The sequence below is a fragment of the Megalops cyprinoides genome, chromosome 8 (genome assembly GCF_013368585.1).
Source record: "Megalops cyprinoides isolate fMegCyp1 chromosome 8, fMegCyp1.pri, whole genome shotgun sequence".
In the NCBI taxonomy this organism is placed as follows: Eukaryota; Metazoa; Chordata; class Actinopteri; order Elopiformes; family Megalopidae; genus Megalops; species Megalops cyprinoides.
In genome coordinates, this window is record NC_050590.1 from 16,551,044 (window position 1) to 16,571,445 (window position 20,402).

The 20,402-nt window shown below is 37.9% G+C and overlaps 3 protein-coding genes across 3 annotated transcripts; all 3 read right to left on the minus strand.

Moving 5' to 3' along the window:
• Positions 1-720: 720 nt before the first annotated feature.
• On the minus strand, positions 721-2,723 carry LOC118782285 (bolA-like protein 3). Its single transcript, XM_036535593.1, has 4 exons — positions 2,554-2,723; positions 2,143-2,269; positions 1,820-1,908; positions 721-1,610 (listed from the first exon to the last, which is right to left on the minus strand). Exons 1-4 carry the CDS (start codon positions 2,587-2,589, stop codon positions 1,545-1,547), a joined length of 318 nt encoding a protein of 105 aa, XP_036391486.1. The 5' UTR covers positions 2,590-2,723; the 3' UTR covers positions 721-1,544.
• An 807-nt stretch (positions 2,724-3,530) lies between these two features.
• Positions 3,531-8,454, minus strand: hprt1l (hypoxanthine phosphoribosyltransferase 1, like). The gene is made up of 9 exons (XM_036535058.1): positions 8,195-8,454; positions 7,327-7,433; positions 6,774-6,957; positions 5,712-5,777; positions 5,455-5,472; positions 5,149-5,231; positions 4,519-4,565; positions 3,836-3,912; positions 3,531-3,676 (listed from the first exon to the last, which is right to left on the minus strand). Exons 1-9 carry the CDS (start codon positions 8,210-8,212, stop codon positions 3,629-3,631), a joined length of 648 nt encoding a protein of 215 aa, XP_036390951.1. The 5' UTR covers positions 8,213-8,454; the 3' UTR covers positions 3,531-3,628.
• Positions 8,455-12,603: 4,149 nt separating this feature from the next.
• On the minus strand, positions 12,604-18,648 carry LOC118782186 (26S proteasome non-ATPase regulatory subunit 7-like). The gene is made up of 7 exons (XM_036535483.1): positions 18,505-18,648; positions 17,456-17,547; positions 15,578-15,670; positions 15,362-15,459; positions 15,086-15,166; positions 14,414-14,505; positions 12,604-13,258 (listed from the first exon to the last, which is right to left on the minus strand). Exons 1-7 carry the CDS (start codon positions 18,576-18,578, stop codon positions 12,790-12,792), a joined length of 999 nt encoding a protein of 332 aa, XP_036391376.1. The 5' UTR covers positions 18,579-18,648; the 3' UTR covers positions 12,604-12,789.
• Between the last annotated feature and the right edge of the window lie 1,754 nt (positions 18,649-20,402).

Consider the following 20,402-nt stretch of genomic DNA (forward strand, 5'->3'; position numbering starts at 1 on the left):
AAAAGTTATTTAAACTTACATATATAACCCATAGAACGAAGTATCAAGGTATCTCTCATACTAAGTATATTCAAGCTACATTTCATGAGTGTTTTGCCATCTAGTGGTTAAATGTGGTATTGTATTGTCATCATTTAATATACGCTTTACACGCACATTATATGCAAGTATACTAACAACGTCAAGCGTCAACGTTAGCGAACAATGCTTCCGGCCTGTCTTATAATAGATAGAAGTTAGACCTGCTTAATGGCATACTCCAGTGATTAATTGTGGCTGAGAAAAATGTCCTTCATTAGTAGCCAAAACTCATATTGTTCCCAAAAACTAATTTATTCTTGCTGTGTATGTCCTGAACAAAATCCACCTTGAGTGGAAAAACTGCTGAGCAAGCCCTGCCAAAATAAATTAGTTCTTGGAGCAAACAGTACATGGATTTTTGGTTCTTTGATATACTGCTCTCTGCCCAGCGCTTTAGAAAACAAAATGTGCAAATATATTTCCTCTTTATTACAGAGAACGATACCAAAAAGTAATCTGTACTACCACAATGAAATAGCCGTATGAAATTTGTTAGTATATTATACAGAGCCATACTAAATACTCAAAAGGACAAAAGAGAATAGCAGCATTGCTGGGGAAGAAAGCCAAATGTTTGTTGACCCAAAGTGGGAGGAAGGCACACTGGAAAATTGACCCTTCAACAGCATCACTGTGGTTTACAATTATTTAATGGAAATGTAGAACTCAATGAGTTTTATTCTAGCAGTTACATTACAGCTAAGTAACAATTGTGTCATGATCATGAACAATTAGAGTGGCGAGCAATCGCAGACAGGCAAGACACACAGTAAAATAAAAAGTACTGGACATTTTATGTTTTACGACACCATATATGGAGAAAAAAACCTGGTTTGATTTTCAGTGCTTCAAACACAGAATACAACAGTTTTTTGTGCTTTCATTAAAAGCAGAAGTTCATTAAATTTCAAGGAGGAGTATTAATCACATTCAAACCAACAATTCTCCACTGGTTAGTGATACACATATGGCATATACAAATGGCATAAATAAAACATACTGACTTAATTACTTACATTGTGCGTATCAGTGTTTTTACCCTTACACCTCTTGGAGGAGAAGGGCATCATTTATTAAAAACCTATGGTCAGGAATTCCAATAACCTCATTCTGCTGCCTTAACACTAAAAATACAGACAAACAATCATGTGCAGTAAATGCTGAATATTGGGGTACTTATATTTAATGTAAATATTTATGGTGTTCCTCCCATCACATTGTCTGTAAATGTTTGGCTTTGAACTATCAAATGGCAAGCCTAAATATTTTAGGTGTAGAACGTAATAATACAAATTTCTTTTTAATGTTAGCTACATTGATGTATCTTTCACTAACAAAGAGCATTTTCAGTTTTGTTGGTTTCCATTACTGCAAAAACCACATCCAGATTATGTCAGTTTCAGGTCTTTCTCCATTAGTCAAGTTAAGGATCTCTCAACAACTGTCTGAAGCAGCTCTTGCTCCTACTTTCTGGGAACTTCTGTGAATATCCGTAAGCCATGCATCCCCTGTATTTCATCTTTAAGTGCCTATGGATGAAAGAAGATTTTTTTCATTAAAATTTTATTAATTTTCTTAAATTCCAATGCAGCACTATATTAATATAATGACAGGTCGACTGTACTGTGAACTCATTTTTTTAACTTAATGTGATTATACTGTAGCAATATGCTTTCTTGTATGGTCACATTTTAGTTGTTTTCTCACATGATACAATTTAACGTTTTACATCATTTACCTGGTTGACTAGCTGATGCTGTTGCACTGTTCTTTTCCCTTTAAATTCGTCTGATTCTAAGTGTACTTCATACATGGCTCCACAGCCACCTAGAAGACATAACATTAACACAGCCTGAACAAGTTACTGCCACGGTGACAGTTTTCTGTGAAGCTACAGTCGCACAGTAAGAATTATCGCACAAAGCATATCACATCCAAAACATCTTGACATGGTGGCAAATAGATTAACAGAAAATAAAGACTTGCCAACCTATGTAGTTCGTTAGCTAGCTTGCTAATTGTTGAAAGATAGCCATTCAGTTAGGCATTGCCCATACTTGCCTGAAATATCCAAAACTTTTACTGACGTTGCTTGTGGAAATTTTTCTCTCAAGATTCGTGTGATTCGGACTTCTCCATCCGTCTGGGCCGAGAGACACCTCCGCACTTGTTTTGTTACTACAACAGACTATGATAGACATTCACTCAGTAGACCGATTAGCAAATGGCTGATAACATAACTGCTAGATGGCAACACCAACCTAGCTAGTCATAATGACAGAACTCTGTCAGGAATTTAGTTACACATGATTCTAAGGGAAACGCTTGGCCGGCAATACCACTAGCTAGCTACTTCGCACCAGCAATGCTTTCTAGGCAATGTCCATAGTCAAACATGACATACAAACTATCCGACTAGGACCAAAATACTGAGCAACAAGTTAATGCCTAGTTGGGGATTCTGAAGCTTACTTCGGTTCTCTGAAGAAATCTAGAAAGTGAAATCATCCTGGTAGTGCTACAATTTACGTCGAAGCTAAAATAAATTAAACAAATGAACCCCGATTCTATTATCAGTGAGGTCCATTCAAAATGTCAATCGCTTTCCTCAATGTAATGTCCTCACTGAATCCTTCGGTACACATGCGTGCCCTACTCTCAGGCCCGCGTTGTCTCACATTTATGACGTTTCCAACACAGCAGCTGCCGTGCTGTCGTCTGCGACACAGGTTACGTTATCGCCCTCTGTTGCTTCGGAGAATAAATACATTTTAACACCTACTGCCATTTAGCAGCTCTCATTATTGTAATATGTCGAAAAACGTAGTTGTGAACAATTGTATACATACATTAAACAATGTGTCAAACACAAATTTGAAGTCATTTATTGCTGCAATCATCAATCATTTAAGAACTTGCATGGTCTTCACAAAAAAAAAAAAACTTTGCCAACAAACAAAATGAAACATTCAGTCATACATTCCATGTTTAAGAGAGAGTAAACAAAACTGGCGTTGGCTTTGTTTTAGTGCAAAACATAATACAGTACAATCGCCTCATTAAGGATAAGTAAAACTGAAAGTGGACTCATGCACTGTATACTGTCACCAGACAATACAGTCTTAAATACAGGATTGTATATGAGCTGCAACAAGAAATTAAAAGCTTGCTGTTTACTGACAATTTCATAACATAAGATTTCATTTTTAAAACAAATTACTGACGCATACGTTCATTTCATCTTCTGTCTTGAATACATTTTTGCCACATTCATTATGTCAAAATATATTTTCTAACATTTTACCAATACTTCACAAAGAACAACAAATATTAGCCATATACAGTTTCACATATTTGGTACCTCCATTGGTAAAAACAGATATTACATGAACAGAAAGTATCTTCCAGAGACGATTGAGTTCACTCCCCATGCACTGACATATTATTCACGTAGAAAAATAAACATTTCACAACACAAAAAAAGCTAGACAAGGAGCTTCACAGTGCCCTTAGTTTCCATTGGTTGAGCTTTCTTGAGATTTTCCACTCACATTTTGTATTTCTCCCTTCCATTTTCATTCAGAATGCAGATGTGCTGCAAAATCAGAACATGCAGAAGATCATCTACCGAGGTACATGGCTCTACATTCACCCTCCATTTAGGAAGTTACTCTCTATAAAGCAGTCAGAATAATGCAGAGAGAATGACACACTGTGAAAATAAAGTTGCTGTGTGTCTTTTCTGAACACTTACACTAAGATCTCTGAAGTATTCATTGTAGTCCAGGGCATATCCAACCAGGTACTGATCAGGAACCTCAAATCCGATGTCTACAAATCAAATAAGAAAGGAAGAGTCCCAGGGCACACATGTAATAGTAACATTTTGATCACAAAACTACAATGCTCTACTCTATAAAGTTTTTTTTATCTATGTGAATGTGCCATTGAGATCAATTCTGACCAGAATCTTGTAAAAAGAAATTAAAGTATGATTTCATGCACTGAAGATCACCTTAAATAAAGGTTTACCTGATGCCTTGATAAATGTCAAGTAAACAAACAGATGAAAATAAAATATTCAGTTAGAAAATATACTGGACTGTATTATGCAGGTCAAATTTTTATGAAAGGTCAATTAATGGCTCTGCATTTCAGCTTCATAAAAGGAGGAGGAAATAAAGTTAAAATAATGGGTCTTTCTGGAATGTACTTAAAGAGCTTATCAGATTCCAGCCTAAAAGCATTGCATAATCAGTCTGAGCATATGTGCTACTACATGTGCTGTATTCAACCACATCTGAAGAGGGCATTTTCCACGAATATTGTGTTTTAAGTATTAAATACTTATCTAGGAAACCATTTAATACACTGCTCTGCAATTAACGCTGTTAATGATAATAATAATTCACAATTTTTATAGAACATAACACTTACAGTCTGGCCTGTATCCTGAGCTTTTTGGTGTTCTTTTGACCAAAAGGCTGCAATAAGAGATGCAAGTTGATGTAAACAAGTATTAAGCATGATTTACAGAAACATCATGTGTCCAGTACAGTACAAATTTCTATTCACATACACAGAACATGGCTAACTGGTGTGGCTATGTAATCAATAACAAACTCTGTCCCTTTCATCTGATTACCAAACCCAGAATGACTTTTACATTGGAACCATGTCATAGACTGTGAGTGGCTGGCAGATACACTGTAGTTAAAACCCTGTTTGACTTTTAAATCATATCCTAAGCATCTGTAATCCTAATCAAAATGGACTAAGCAGAATATACCTTTCATAGTGCAACATCCATCTGCTTCCATACAATAAATGGTACAGGGGATTAAAATGAATGGCCTGCTTCCTTTTACATAATCTGTATAGAATCTTAAAAATAAATGCTTCAGAGGATCATTACAATATTAATGCAATGTTCAAGTGCATTCCCTTTAGCAGTTGTCTATATTGCATTCTACTGTACTCAAATCTATTTCATAAATATACCACAGAAACTGAGTTGTCCAAAGCCAATCAATTTATTCAAAACACAGAGTAAAAAGAACACTTTACCTTACTACTTTAACCATCTTTGGGCCGTATCCATTTAATAGAGACAGAAGTGTCTGCATGGTTCTGCCTGTTTCTACAATATCCTGAAGTGCAAAAATACATATAAACATCAAACATACTGCTGCATTTAGCTTGACAAATTTCTTGACAAATCATAAGCAAACTTTACTCATCCATGTTCAAAATTAGCATAACCTCTACTTTCCACTACTAAGCATTCTAACTCCAGATTAACTCCAAGTTAAAAAGTCACTATAAAATTGCAAATGTAATCAAATAAGTAATCAGGGTTTAAAGGTATCTTACCTCAACAATCAGAACATTCTGTAAAGGAAAAAACAGAATGGTCTTACACTCTGACAAGCCAAAATCAACTGTGAACTGGAATGCCATACCACATCATGTGAATTTTTGGTGCCTTTATTATCCCCATCAAAATGACACATTAGAGTAACTAACTCAGTTGTCTTAAGTATGATTTTTTTTGTTTTTTTTTTTTATTTTAAGATGTAATAACTTGCACCATGAAAATGAACCATTTTGACAAGCAACATTAAACTCACTTTCCCAGTAAGGGCTGACAACTCATCTTCTCCAATAACTTTCACACTGTTTGTAGATTGATCCTTCTGGGAAAATAAAAACAAATTAATACCAAAACCAACCATTCCAAGGATGTTACATCAGCACTGACATCAAATTTATCTTCAGTACAACTGGTAGTTAGAGAAAGCAAAGTTTGCCAATAGCTTGCGACTTGGCTGCAGCATTCTCTTTTACAAGGTAGCATATTGCTTTGATTTTCAGGTTATTTTACAGGCACTGATTAACGTTCTTCAGACACATTTTGTGTGCGCAATATGGTGGTCAACCTAAACATATTATTCAGTCTCAGGCTGTTGAAGCCTGACCACAGATCTGACCACGCTCATACTCAGCAGCAGACATATAACGCACTTGTGATCACACTTTTCTGCTTTGATGCTACTGTTATTTCACTACTGTGTAAAAATCATGATCTTGGCATATGAACAGAAATCACACATTGTTGGACAGAGGATTATTATTTTTTTTTTTTACCTACAGCCACAATATTTACCCTAATATTCTTAAGCTGGGAAGAATGGTATAAATTTTGTAAATTATATGTAAAAGTAACATTAAAACTAAAACAATTATAAATAAGTACAATTTTTCATGTGACAATTCAACAGTCGTGAAAAATAAAATCCATTCTGTCATCACGATTACTTTCATGTCACTTCCAGTTGAACATGTCTGAGAAATCTATCAGTGGTCAGCCAGCAAAAACACAGCCATGAATCAGATTTAATCAGTCTCAGAAAAAGAAAAGTAAAAGTATTCAGAAGCAGTTTAAAGAATTTAGCATTATAATAAACAGGCATGCATTAGGCTGCATCAAGGCTATGTAAAGGGAAAAAAATCAAATCACCATACTGCACAATACAATGTAGCCTACACAATATTTCTGGAGTTAATATCCCCAAACCACACATACTGTACACAAAACAGATGAAAATGTCATTTGAAAAAAACACTGAAATAATATCACGGATGGATCAAAAAAAAAAAAAAAGGAAGAGAAACGTAGATGAATCACTCACACAGTAGCTTTTAAGTCTAATGAAATCCACAGTCAACGGTACAGATTTATCGCTGTTTTGATTAAGTGCCTTGATGTAATCTAGCAGGTCGGCAAAGAATTTATAACCACCTTTCAGAACACAAAGAGCAACAATATGGTGTCCTCCCATGTCCTGCATTATATCTCGGGCCAAACGTTCTGTCCTACAGAGGAAAACAACAACAGCAAAAGAGTTCATTTCAAAAATGTCCTCACATTCAAAGAGATTTCTTTGCTTATTCTGGAAAAAAAAATGAATAGCTGCTGTAGTACATCTTGCTGTTTGTGTGGTGGTACTTGTCTTTAACAAAGAAGTTAATAATAAATCGGGTCTTTAATATTGATAGTGAAAAGCATACATCACACATATGAACAGTATCAGGTTTGTGATCCTTTATGTACAAATAGGGTTGGTTCTGCATATAAATGTTTCAACAACCTTTGCTGTAAAGATGATCAGACTAAGTCACAGAAGAGGCCAAATGCATAAGACACCATAATGACCATGGGAGAGCAGTCTGCACGTTGCCCACCTGTCCATGATTATGCCATGGGGAATAATGACCCTCTCCAAATCGTTTTCATAGTGTTTTGGAACACAAAATAGATTCAAATCATGGCCCTTCTCTTCATCAGGAATCTGTAACGAAAAAAGGTCCGGCAACTGAATAGACAGGCTATAATAATGGAATTTAGCACATTTCGTTTAGTTGCTTTCCTGATTTACTTTCATGTAACACCCAGCAATGCAAAAATCCCATTGCTCTTACATTCAACATGATTTGTTATTATCTTTCAACACGATGAAAGCATACCCTAAAAACGAAGTATTTTGGCGTGCATTTTAAGATGAGCATGAGACAAACACGGTTGGCGTCGCCTTAGCAACACCCACTAAGCCGCAGTGAACTCGAGTTTACCTGCCATCAGCTGCAAAGATCAAATGCGTGCAGTTTGAGTATGGCAAAGGTTTTACGTTCACTCATGTTTAATGTGCAAGACACCACCAAAAATACCCCATTTGGATAACTGCGCAAGCTAGACAGCTAGCATATCTTTTTAGCGCGCTAACTAGCTAGCTAACCTTGCAAGTTTGATAATATGCCGTAGCAGCTGCAATAGCTCGCTAGCAGGGAAAGATGCTTTAATTAACTAAGTAGCTAGCCTCCTGACAACCCTTGTTTGCGTTATTCTGCCACACCCTTACATGTTAATTTTTACATCGACATGTTGCAAATGCTTACTCATTAATTTGTACCAAGACAGCAGCCTATCGACGCTGCAATTTTATTTAAAACGTAGATTCGTCGCAAAAATAAAGATACTCAGCGAACGTTACATCACTATAAATCACCTTCCGCATGTCAAACTCTGTTTGTACCCGATAACACGATTCCTCACCTGCAAAAAAGAAGCCATTCTTTGCAGTTTGATGTATATAACGATGTTAGCTACAATAACTGAAGTGCCATGCCCACCATTGGTAAGAAGGTTCACTGCTGTCCGCTTCCCTACACAGACTGTCTTGCGTCTTAGTGTTGCCTAGTACACGCAATGCTCCCTGCAGTTTTAAACCCTTACGTCACAAATCCATTTTACCTAATAATCTGATTTACCCTTTGTAACCTGTTCTTCGGCGCGCTCCCTGACTACGGAAGACAGCTGACATCATAGCAGCTTGTCCAAGGGACGACCCATTCTCATAATACGTGATCTGTTTTAGCTGAATACTGTTCTAAACGCAGATACAGCTACAGTTCTTGACCCTATGAATCTACAGATTAATGTTGTAAAGTAAAACAAAATAATAATAATAATAATAATAATACCATCTGAGTTAGAAAAAGGGATTTAAGATCTCCAATGCTCTCTTTTCATAGCATACAAGTAGCAATTACAAGAGAATGCCTATCATCCAATGTTTACAGTATATTTACAGTGGTGTTTAATATACAACGAATTTAACCTAAAGGGTGCCCAGTCCTGGTCCGAGGACAACCATTCCTTATGAATTTATGTTGTGTTGTAGAATCCTGCATATACAAGGGGCAGAATATGTACAAAGTGATTGTGGTGTCCTCACTGTATACAAAAAAAAAAAAAAAAAAACTGCAGATCAAGTTGGTAGCATTTTAATGTTTCCTTTTAGGATAATTCATAATCACATGCCAGCATATTCATACACATAGCAACCAAACTGCACTTTACTTTAAGAGATATGCATGAACATTTGGAGCACAAACGGACAAATCTGAAAAAAGTCACACAGCAAAGCGATCAACTAACATCGAGGAATTACACTCTAACCCATTTAATAGCAACTCTCCTGTATGATTTGAACAGGGTCCTATATTCAATGACACCACCACACAGGGGAACAAAGAACAACATTCTAACTGTGATTACTCGCTTTTGCATTCAAATAAATACAATTACTTAAACTGCATTTCTGTGTTGACTGGTGTTTTATCTTATTCTATTCACTTTTGACTGCTTTAAGCTGGGTGGAAATTGACATTTTGGGTGATCATGAGAAGCTTTGTAACCAGCTTTACTTTTGCTTTTCATATTCCCTCTAAATACCATGCACTGTTCACAGTGTTTGTAGAGGTAAATGTGGTATTACTAGTTAAATTAATTATTCTAGAATTATACACCTAAAGGGCAAATAAAGCAATAACTGGTTAGTCTGAAGGGAACAATAAAATGTGGCATAAAGAAGGTGATGATAATAATAGAGATATTACCTGGATTTACCTGTATTATACACATTACAGTGTAACAGTAACCTCATAGTACCCAAGTGACAGTACAAAATCACTGTGTGTAAGGCAGCAACAGTTAATATTTAAAATTACTAATAATATAATATAAATTACTTTAAAAAATTTCTAATATGCATGACTTTGTTACCATTGTTAGATCTACACATAATGATACTTTTCGTGAGTAGGTTCAGTATACATCCAACATGATATCTGCACTACAGTGATGCACGTCATGTCTGAACCCTACAATGATGGAGGAAGTGTTGACTTCTGCAGTCACAATTGCTAGGGCAGTCTCTAGAGAAGATCTAGAGTCAATGTGAGTCCAGGCTGGAGTCCAGTATCCAAAGGGGATGTGAGCTAATAATTGTTGATAGTCCTGCTCAAGGAGACTACAACTTTGTCCCATCCAGAATTTGGAAACTGCAAGTTTCTGATAAGACACAGGAATCTATCTGCAGGAATTCATTAAGAGTCCCCACCACATGTACTAACCACTCAGTAGCCACAGAGGAGTTTTATGCGGTTTCTTAAATGTCCGCCCTGTCCTATCCCCATCTACTCTTCCTACTCTCTTCCTCTCTGCTACAGTAAGTGCAGCCACTAATGCCCCATAGCACTGCACCTCGTCCAACTTGACCAACCCACAGCAGCCTCAAAGCTGTCATCTTACAATCACAGGAGTCCTCTGGAATTCTCAACTTACCACCCAAAAGCTGACATGATGTTGTCTTATGCTTTCATTTTCTTCCTTCCAGTGCTCTCACCTTATCCTATCTGGCCTGGGCAGTACACAGATACCCATAGAAAAGCAGAGTTACATGTAGGAGGGGGAAGTAATTTGAGGGAAACCACTTGGTATATCATAGCAGCACCTAACTCTACACAGAAAGAACCTAGCTTAGGTAAGTGACACACCAAATCCCTTTTCCTGTATAAGAAAACTTACCTTTCACCGGCATCGACACAAGCTGGTAAACATCTTTCTGGTTAGGGAATTTATTGGGAATGCACTGAGCACCAGTAATGTGACAAATACACATCAGGGCATCTCCTAGTGTAGAACAAGCATGTTTAACAGTGGACCATGATTGATTTCTGTGTTGAATGACTTTGTCAGGCAAGACAGGTCAAGATCTTATGATGCACAGGTATACCAGTATCTCTCACATAGAACACACTGTTGAACACATCTCCTTTCTCACACATAGTGACAACCAAAATGAATCACAAAACAAGTTGTGTACACAGCAGAACATACAGGCAGAGCTGAGAAATCCCCCTGAAAAACAGTCATGTTTGTGGGTAAAGTGCTACAATCACTAGTATTGATCCGCACAATTAACTAAATTTACCTTGATCATGCAGCATAGAATTTAACTTTCCTAAATCATGCAAATTTGATGACGGTGAATGAGATAACAGCAAGTCAAACTTCATACAATGTTTGATTGAATTCATCTAATCATAGCAACAGAACAATGTTTGTCCACAGCTTACTCCTTCTCTCCCTGCAACACAGCATCTGGCACCCTACCTGAAATTGTTGCATTAAGAGAAATCTTGTAGTTGGTCCATCAACATCTGCATCAAGGAAGAACATACTATTGTTTTGTTTTCAATTGTCAGCAGAGAGACAATATCCTTCATAACACCTTTTGTATCATGGCATTAACAACATCAGCTAACCCACTTACCCCTCCAGACTACTCAGTGGCTAGTATTTGGTTAAACATTCAAACGTTGACTGTATTTGACTGTATTAACCACTGAATTACCTGCACCAAACCAGCTGTGATAGTATCCAAGAATCTACAGGCTCTAGGTCAAATAGTGCCAGTGCTAGTAAAATCAACTGGCAAAGACAACGCTTGGATGCCAATCATTCTCCCTCATATGAGGTTGTGTCATTGCAGCCATCTGCAACCACCCTAACAGATTGAACATTACAGGAATATACACATGGGGGTGGAAGTTTTAGTTCCTGCAAAGAGGTGGGCAGTTGCATAGAGGTAGTGTGCTGACTTGACAAAAGAGAACAAAAAGGAACCCCCTAATAACAGATTAAACATCAGGTGTTACAGCCTGCCAGGGCCCCCACACCCCTTCTAGGTAACCAATTAAATTACTTTTTGGCATTTTATACAACCTGTGTAATGTGAAACCCTAAGGTGGGCCATCGGAACTTAAACCAAAATAATGTCTTGATCCTGTAATTCACCCTTCAGGTCAGATAGCATGCAGCACTAATCATAAAAACAGGGGACAAGCACACTGGTCATATGACTTCTCATGCCATCACAATCCCAAATAATGACCACTAACTCCTCACATTACCTTGCAGTTACAAATATTTCCAGGTCAACGTTACAAATATAATTTGAAGTGACCTAATAATCCTTCCTTTTTCTTACAGTATTGTTCCTATTGTGGAGGGAGAGAAAGGTGATTACTCTTGAATGGCCAGACAAATGTTAATCACATCAAAGTTTAATTTTTAGTATACATTTCACAATGTTGAGTTTCTCCTACTGATGACCATCTAGAACCAAACTCAGAGCAATATGAAAATACCACTAAATCATGGTATTGAACTGACATTGTTATCAGCTGAGCTCACATGGATTTTATTAGTCATTCTTCTTCACTGCCAAACCAATAAATACACAGATAGATCACGCCCCATATTCAATAAAATGTTTTAGCATATAAACCAGCAGATAAGTGTGGAAAATAGCAGTTCTTCTTAGGAATCTACCCAAAACTGACTCAGAAATTACTAAATGATTCAAGTCTTTTCTTAAAACAGCAAAGGTTTATAAAAGTTCTAAAAGTTGCACTGATTTTATTTTAGTATACACTATAAGCCAAATTCTTTGTTAATGACCACAGTGCTTTGCCATTATGCTTTACCAGCTTAAAAATGGATGAAACATGCAAACTAATCTCTTTCTAAAAGGTCTTTTGTGCATCTGATAAAAACCATTTTAAAAACAGGCATTATAATAGAAAACTTTCATTCCCTTTGCTATTTTTGACTGAAATGGGAAAATGAGTCCTTTTTATCAAAAAGATATATACAGTGCCCAACTAACTATGAAGACGGTGTAAAGCTTTACCAGCTTTCACTGTATACAAAGGAAACAAGCAAAAAACCCAAAAAAGAAAGACTTCCACTGGTCTCATATGTAGCAACAGTTGTTCATTTAGTACTTATTCCCCATTAGCTCATTTCTTCTCCTTCTTGTCATCTTTCCGAGTCAAAGCCTCCCCCTTGTCCTTGTCCTTGTCCTTGTCCTTATCTTTGTCTTTATCCTTCTCTTCCTTCTTCTCTTTTTTGCTGTCATCCTTTTCCTGGCCCTCTTTCTTCTCTGCATCACGGTTGGTGATCTTGTTGTTGATGAGGTTGTGCAGAGCCACCACAGAGCGGATGAGGGAGGCCAGGTAGACCACCAGCATCTGGTCATTGGTCTTGAGGTAGAAGGCCTTGATGAACTCTTGTAGGTTGACATCTGGCAACAGGTTGAAGACATCCTGCAACTGGTATATGATCTGGTGGTTGATGGGTAGCTTGCCCATAGCTACCTTCTCCAGGTAGCTTTTGATGTCCAATAGCTTAGAGTTCAGGCCCTTAAGCCCATGCACCTGGTTGGTGATGCGCTGGGAGAGGGTGCCCACTGTGGTGTCCTTAATGTCTCTGTAGCAAGAAGGACAAGCACATCAGGTGACCAAGAATTTCATAATGATCTCTCTTCATTGGAATTACGCTTGTGCACACAATGTAAGGTAACACTTTCAGTCTTTTACCCGTCTGCTTCAGTAGGTAGGGCTGGACTTTCAGGGCTGCCTAGCTGCCCAGAACAAATTTCATGAGTCAAAAGATTTTGGGATGCTGAGTTTCCCATCATGGCAACCAAAAATATCTAAAAACAAATGTTTCCCCTAAATAAAATGGTTTCCCCTCACATTGCCTTGCAATGTAGCTGCCCACAGTCTGCTGTCTCCCCAGCACAGAACTATGTAGTGCATTGGCCTGCACTGTGACAACACAAACCTATTTTATTTAGCTTGCTAGCTGGTTGCATTTCTACCCTGCTACTTGGTTCAGGCCTTGTTGATTTTTGAAAAATGTGTGCATATTGTTGAAGTTATTTATAGCCAAATAACCCTTTGATAGAGAAAGCACCGCACATGTAATTAACATTAGATAGGTCCGCCACTTCCAGCTTTAAGCAGGACTCACACAAACTAGCAACTTACTATCAGCTGTGGTAGACACATTATTTTGTACTCTTCCACTTGTGTAGGCTCATAGCTAAGGTATAGCCTAAATATACAGGATCCACCTGTTAATTTTATAGACAACTGCAATTTTGTGACCTTTATTTCTACCGTAAGCATCAGATTTTAATGTGAGGAACAAAATTTGCAAGCCTCCCATTTTGCATGACTGATATAAGAAAATCGATTGGATATTATTATTGTATAATTTCTGAAGTGAGCCCAAAAAGAAGAACACACTTATATTGCAATAAAAATAAACATCAAAGCTGAACTTAAATTTGTAACAATTTACTCTATTGTGTGGATTTCGGGGGGTAAAACTATATAATTTAACATGCAACCATCTTGCCCATTTGGACAACCATAATCTGAACTGGGCAACCACATTTCAAAGTAAATGCTGAGCCCTGTATATGTTATTAAAATTTCTTTTATCAAAACAATATTACAGCAAAAGGGCAGTACAGTAATAGCCTTGTCACATATGCCACTCATTATACAGTTATGTAGTTACCAAAGTTTAGTTTACTCCACAGGGAAAATAGAAAATTGCGCACAGAACGCACACCTGAGTAAATGCTCCACACCAACTTCCTCTGCTTCCTCAGCCCCTATTTCGCTTGTCACGTGTTCAAATGTCTTGGACGTAGGAGTGCCATCCTAAAGAAATAGTATATGAATGCCAGAAATACAATACTGTACTTAATCATTGCCAAAAATACACTGACCATGTCACCACTTCCATGGTTACAGTACTTGGTTAAATTCTACTTACTTTACATATAAATCACATGTACTTACTGAGCAATGTCATGGTATTTAAAAGGTCTTATTTAATACTACACACAATTAATTCATTTCTGACAAAGGTACCTTATCTAGGAACATATGGTTAGGTAAACAGCATATTATTGTAGTTAAGGGAATTGACTTGTAAACAGAAGCGTACATATTCAAATCCTGACTGGAGTTAGATGTCCATAGCAAGACAGCTATAGTGCAGATATAAGATCACTTCAGTGCCACTGAGCAAGGTAATCTGAGTTGCACCAATAATTATTTAGCTGTATAAATGAAATGTAATCATTTTAAACAGTACATTTTAAATCTGCTCAACAAAATAAAGATGTAAAGTGATAAAGTAGATGATGTATTAATAATACAGTGAAAACATGACAAATTAAAAATATACTACCTCCTCAAAAAACAGACTACCTTGACTCAAGCCAGCACAACTTACATCATGCACTTCCTCTACAGAGATGTATGCTTCTGTGGGTAGACCCAAGTCCTTCGGCTTCACATCAATAATAACTAAAACCTAAAAGACAAAATTGAATACACTATATGAATATATACTATATCTATTTTCACAAAATAAATACAGCATTGCCTGTACATCGAAATTTCAATAACCACACAGAGCAATGACTATTATTCAGTTGCCCAAACAAAATGCCCAACAATTTCATGTATATAGATTACTCAATAACCTCAAGTAGCAAAAAGCACTTACTGAGTTTGAGCAGTACTGCTTCATGAGTTCATTGATTGCAATGTCATTTTTGTGCAGTTTTGGACCTGTATGATACCAGCCAACTATTCTTTCCCTGGCTAAAAAAGAGGAAATTATTTTAGAACACTCAACAGCATTACAGAGAATAAACAGCTGAATCAGGGGAAAAAACCTTTCCATGTAAAAACCTGCACCAAAATGTTTTGACATCCTTACCATTGACTTTCTTGAACATGCCATACATATTTTCCAGGTAGTCGTGGTCAAGGAACCAAACAGAGTCATCCTTGTCATCCTCATCAAATGGCACTGCACAGACAACCAACTTACAACCATCAATCATTCAGAAGCAGAATGCTCATCACAAAGGCTACCATATGGAAACCTTTAAAACACAGAATTTACTACTATGGATATAAAAAGTCCACACACCCTTATGAAATTGCAGGTTTTTGAAATGTAAAGACAGAAATAACAACAATGTGAATGTCAGACTTTTTCCATCTGTAATGTGATCTTCCAACAAAAATCCAGAGAAAAAACAAATAGTTAATTATTAAGAACATTTTAAATGAAAAAAACTACAACACCCTGATTGCATAAGTCTGCACACCCTTTCATAATGGGGGCTCTAACTGTGTTCAAAGTTAACCATTCACATTCAAAATCATGCTTGTAGGTAAACAGCATACACCTGCCATCAATGAAAGTGATTCTGATTAAACCCAGATTAATCTGTAGGATTTGCTTGAATGCTTGGGGCTGCATCCTACCGGGAGAGCCATGGTCCGCAAAGAGTTGCCAAAGAAAGTGCGAGAGCTAAGTGTTGAAAAGTACCAATCAGGACAGGGATATAAAAGAATATCAAAGGCACTGGATGTACCATGGAGCACTGCCAAAACCATCAACAATAAGTGGAGAAAATGTGGCACCGCAGCAAATTGCAAAGATCAGGACAACCCTCCATAGTTGATGAGAGGATGAGGGGAAAACTTATGAGAGAGGCTACCAAGAGGCCAACAACAACACTGAAGGAGCTACAGGAATTTCTGGCAGGTACCGGTCACTCCTTGCATGTGACCACCATCTCTCGTATTCTGCACATGTCTGGGCTATGGGGTAGGGTGGCAAAACGGCAACCCTTTCTTACAAAAAGGAACATCTAAGTCTAAATTATGCCAAAAGATTCTTTAAGTCACCCCAAACCATGTGGGAAAATGTGCTATGGTCTGACGAGACAAAGGTTAAACTTTTCATCCTAAATTGTAAAAGATATGTTTGGCGCAAAGCCAATAAAGCATATCATCCAAGCAATACCATACTGACTTTGAGCATGGTTGTGGTAGCATCATGCTTTGGGGCTGCTTTTCTTCAGCTGGGTCAGGGGCTCTCATCAAGATAGATGGGATAATGAATAGCTCCAAATATCAAGATATTTGACACAAAACCTGCTGGCCGCTGTCAGAAAGCTGAAGATGAAGAGGAATTTCACATTCCAACATGACAATTAACCAAAGCACACATCCAAATCGACCAAGGCATGGCTTCAGAAAAGGAAAATCAGTCTTGGAATGGCCCAGTCAGAGCCCAGACCTCAATCCCATCGAAAACCTGTGGAATGATCTAAAGAGAGTTGTACGCAGGAGATCCCCTTGCAATTTGAAGGAACTTGAACTTTTTTTGCAAAGAGTGGGATAAAATGCCAAAGTCTAGATGTGCAAAGTTAATAGAGACTTATTCACAAAGACTTGCTGCTGTAATAAATGCAAAAGGTGCTTCCACAAGATATTAGTTGGGCGGAGTGTGCATACTTATGCAATCAGGGTGTTGTAGTTTTTTTTTTTTTTTTGTTTATTTTTTGTTTTATATTTTTCCTTATCAACTCTTCTTTCTTTCTCTGGATTTTTGTTTGTTGGAAGGTCACATTAAAGATGGAAAGGGTCTGACATTTATGTTAGTTCTGTCTTTACATTTCACAAATCTGCAATTTCATAAGGGTGTGTATACTTTTACATCCACTGTATACTTAATCAATGCCAATTTGCCAAAGTATATCCTCAACTTGAACTGGCTTTCTACAAGGCACAAACTCACCTGCAAAACTGTTGGACACATCAAGGATTCTCTTTTGCCACGAGCCCAGCAATACTCCAACAACTCGCTTCTGGCTACCAACTTTTCCAATTCTTCACAAAGAGATTTGTCAAGGTCAGTAGAATGAAAAGAATCACTTTTGTCATCTATTTTTGAATCAAGCGAAGCTTACAAATAAGGAACAAAAATTGCATAAAACACATATCTAACATCTATCTATGCAGTTAATGTGTCTATGCCTCGAAATGGCTTCTGACACATCCTGTTGGGTTGTTTCTCCCAACAAAATCAAGTGCATTTTCATCTTCTGCCTAAAATGAGCTATCTACCTATATTGCTGGGTTTCTTGCAACCAAACTACCTGGATCTACTTGAAAACTGAAAAATGTAACAGTAGGGCCAGGTTACACGAACCGATAGAGGAAACCTTGAGCATCATTCTGAACATTCCGTTCAGGGTAATATAGGAAAAACTGTATTATATATACAGTTACATACATATATATATATTGTTGGTATAGGCTGTTTATTACTATTATTCTATAGTAACAGTGTCATGATTTAAAGTGTTTTGTACTGACATAGATAACAGCTATGATTTGTAGCAAGCGTGGATGCACGCTCCGCTAAAAGCGACGTTAACTTTATTAGTATCATTAAGTACACACTTTCTCAAAGATGCAAGCGAGCTGCTTGTAGGGTTGTAAACGGCATTTATCTAAGTTAGACAAACTCGCTGGATAACTGGACAGGCAGCTAGCTAACGTTAACTTGCTAGAAATTGCATATGAATTAGCCGGCTACGTAGCTTCGTCGCCTGCTGATTTTTTTGGATTTATTAAGAAACACGATCAAAGTGTCACGTTACCTATAACAATGGTTAGTGTACACGTAATTTTTGCTCTTATCCTTAGTTCACTGAAATTGATAATTATAATCGAACGTTATCCATCCTGCTAGCTGGGTTGGATTCACTGGGCCTTCACGAGACAGTGAGTTTACAGTTTTAGACAGATTTACAGCAACCAAAATAAATCGAATTAATTTACCGATTAAAGTGGTCCACCACACTGAGAAGCACTAACGGATGGACAACAACTTTTTCCACGGCCAACTCCGGCATTTTTCGCCTGTAAAACTGTTTTCTAGCAGGATCAGAATTACTTCTTCCTTCACAGCGCACACACTTTTACAAATCCCATAAACCATTGGGCTAACGTGTGTCACGTGCACTGTGCACCAATGTCGCCATGACTACCAGGGACACAGTCAGAGCAGCATGGATGTCCGCCAACTACTGTAGGCTATGTGGCACGGTCACTGATGGTATGCTTCAGTTGAGACAAAGTACATCTAAGTTATTTTACACTAGTTCCACTGCATGTTCCTTTTCTTTTATCTGCTTTTGTTAAAATTTGGCAATCCTTTTGAATAAATCGAAGCTAAGCCTGCATTTGAAAACAACAGTACTATAAAACTTCATTAGCCTACTGAACGCTGCTACAAATAATAATGTATTTCTTACCTTTGTGCACTGTATTTCAAATCATTGAAATTGTATATCTTAACATTTATTGTCAGTGCATTTGTGATATTGATTGCATCAGTTATATACAGCCCTTAGCTAGACATTGGTGTTTCATTACATTATACATTACATGCATTTAGCAGGCGCTCTTATCCAGAGCAACTTCCAGTACAATAGAACATAAGTGTATCCATTCAAGTTAAATGAGCAACAGTGTCATACCAGGCTAACATCACTCCTATACCAGTGAGTGTGAGTGTAACACTATTCAAGCCTTGCCACAAGTTAACTTGTGTAATCTGACTAAGCAACGGAAGCCAAGTGCCAAACTGCAATGTTTCCCTCTCCTAGAACAATCTGTAATTTATCTTTGTCTTACCATTGCTTAAATGTGGGGAGGTGTAATTCAAAATGTTTAAAGTATGTGTCTCTAATTGTTTGCAAGTTTTTACAATGTAGGAGAGAGTGCATCTGTTTCTACCTCAGCTGTCTCACAGTGACCACATAGCGTTTCTTCTGTTGTTAGCCATAATTGTCTGTGTCCACCTTTTTCAATTACACGACTGTAGTCACTGAGCCTGTATCTGCTCAGGATCTGTCTCTGTGTATCTGTGACAGTGAAGAGAAATTCTGCTAGTGTGTAATCCCTGTTTAGGCCCCGATGGCAATTACGTTTATTTTCTGTTGTGGTTTCACTATCCCAATGTTCCAGTTATGATATTTTTATCTGTTTCATAACCTGGGTTAATCTAATTTGTGGTTGGTTAGCAGTGCTATTCTGAAACCTGAGTGAATTAGCTGTTACTTGGTTACTTAGTTTCAGAACCAGCTGACTGAGATGGGCTGACTTGGGGCTTTACTTTGTAACTTTAGTATATTTCTACAAGGAGTACATTGCTCGCACGTCACAGGGGTGCTGATTCCTCCTCCACAACATCAGAAGGATTCATCCGTTCCTGACAACATACGCCACGCAGCTCCTCGTCCAGGCCACAGTGCTCTCTCGCCTAGACTACTGCAAGGCTCTCCTCTCGCAGGCCTCCCAGCCTGAACCACCCAGCCTCTGCAGCTCATTCAGAACGCAGCTGCCCGACTAATCTTCAACCTCCCCAAATTCTCCCATGTTACTCCCCTGCTTAAATCCCTCCACTGGCTTCCTGTCGATGCCAGGATCAGATTCAAGATGCTGACCCTCGCCTTCTCTGCAATCAACAGGACAGCCCCTACCTACCTCCACAACCTCATCCAGCCTTACACACCTGCCCGGCCCCTGTGCTCAGCAGCAACTGGACGTCTTGCTCCTTGCACAGACAAAGCTGGAGGTTCTTGGTCTGCAAGGCAACGACGTTTCTCCTGCATCGCTCCCCAGTGGTGGAACGAACTACCTGTCCCGCTATGGGCAGCTCCATCACTCCAGTC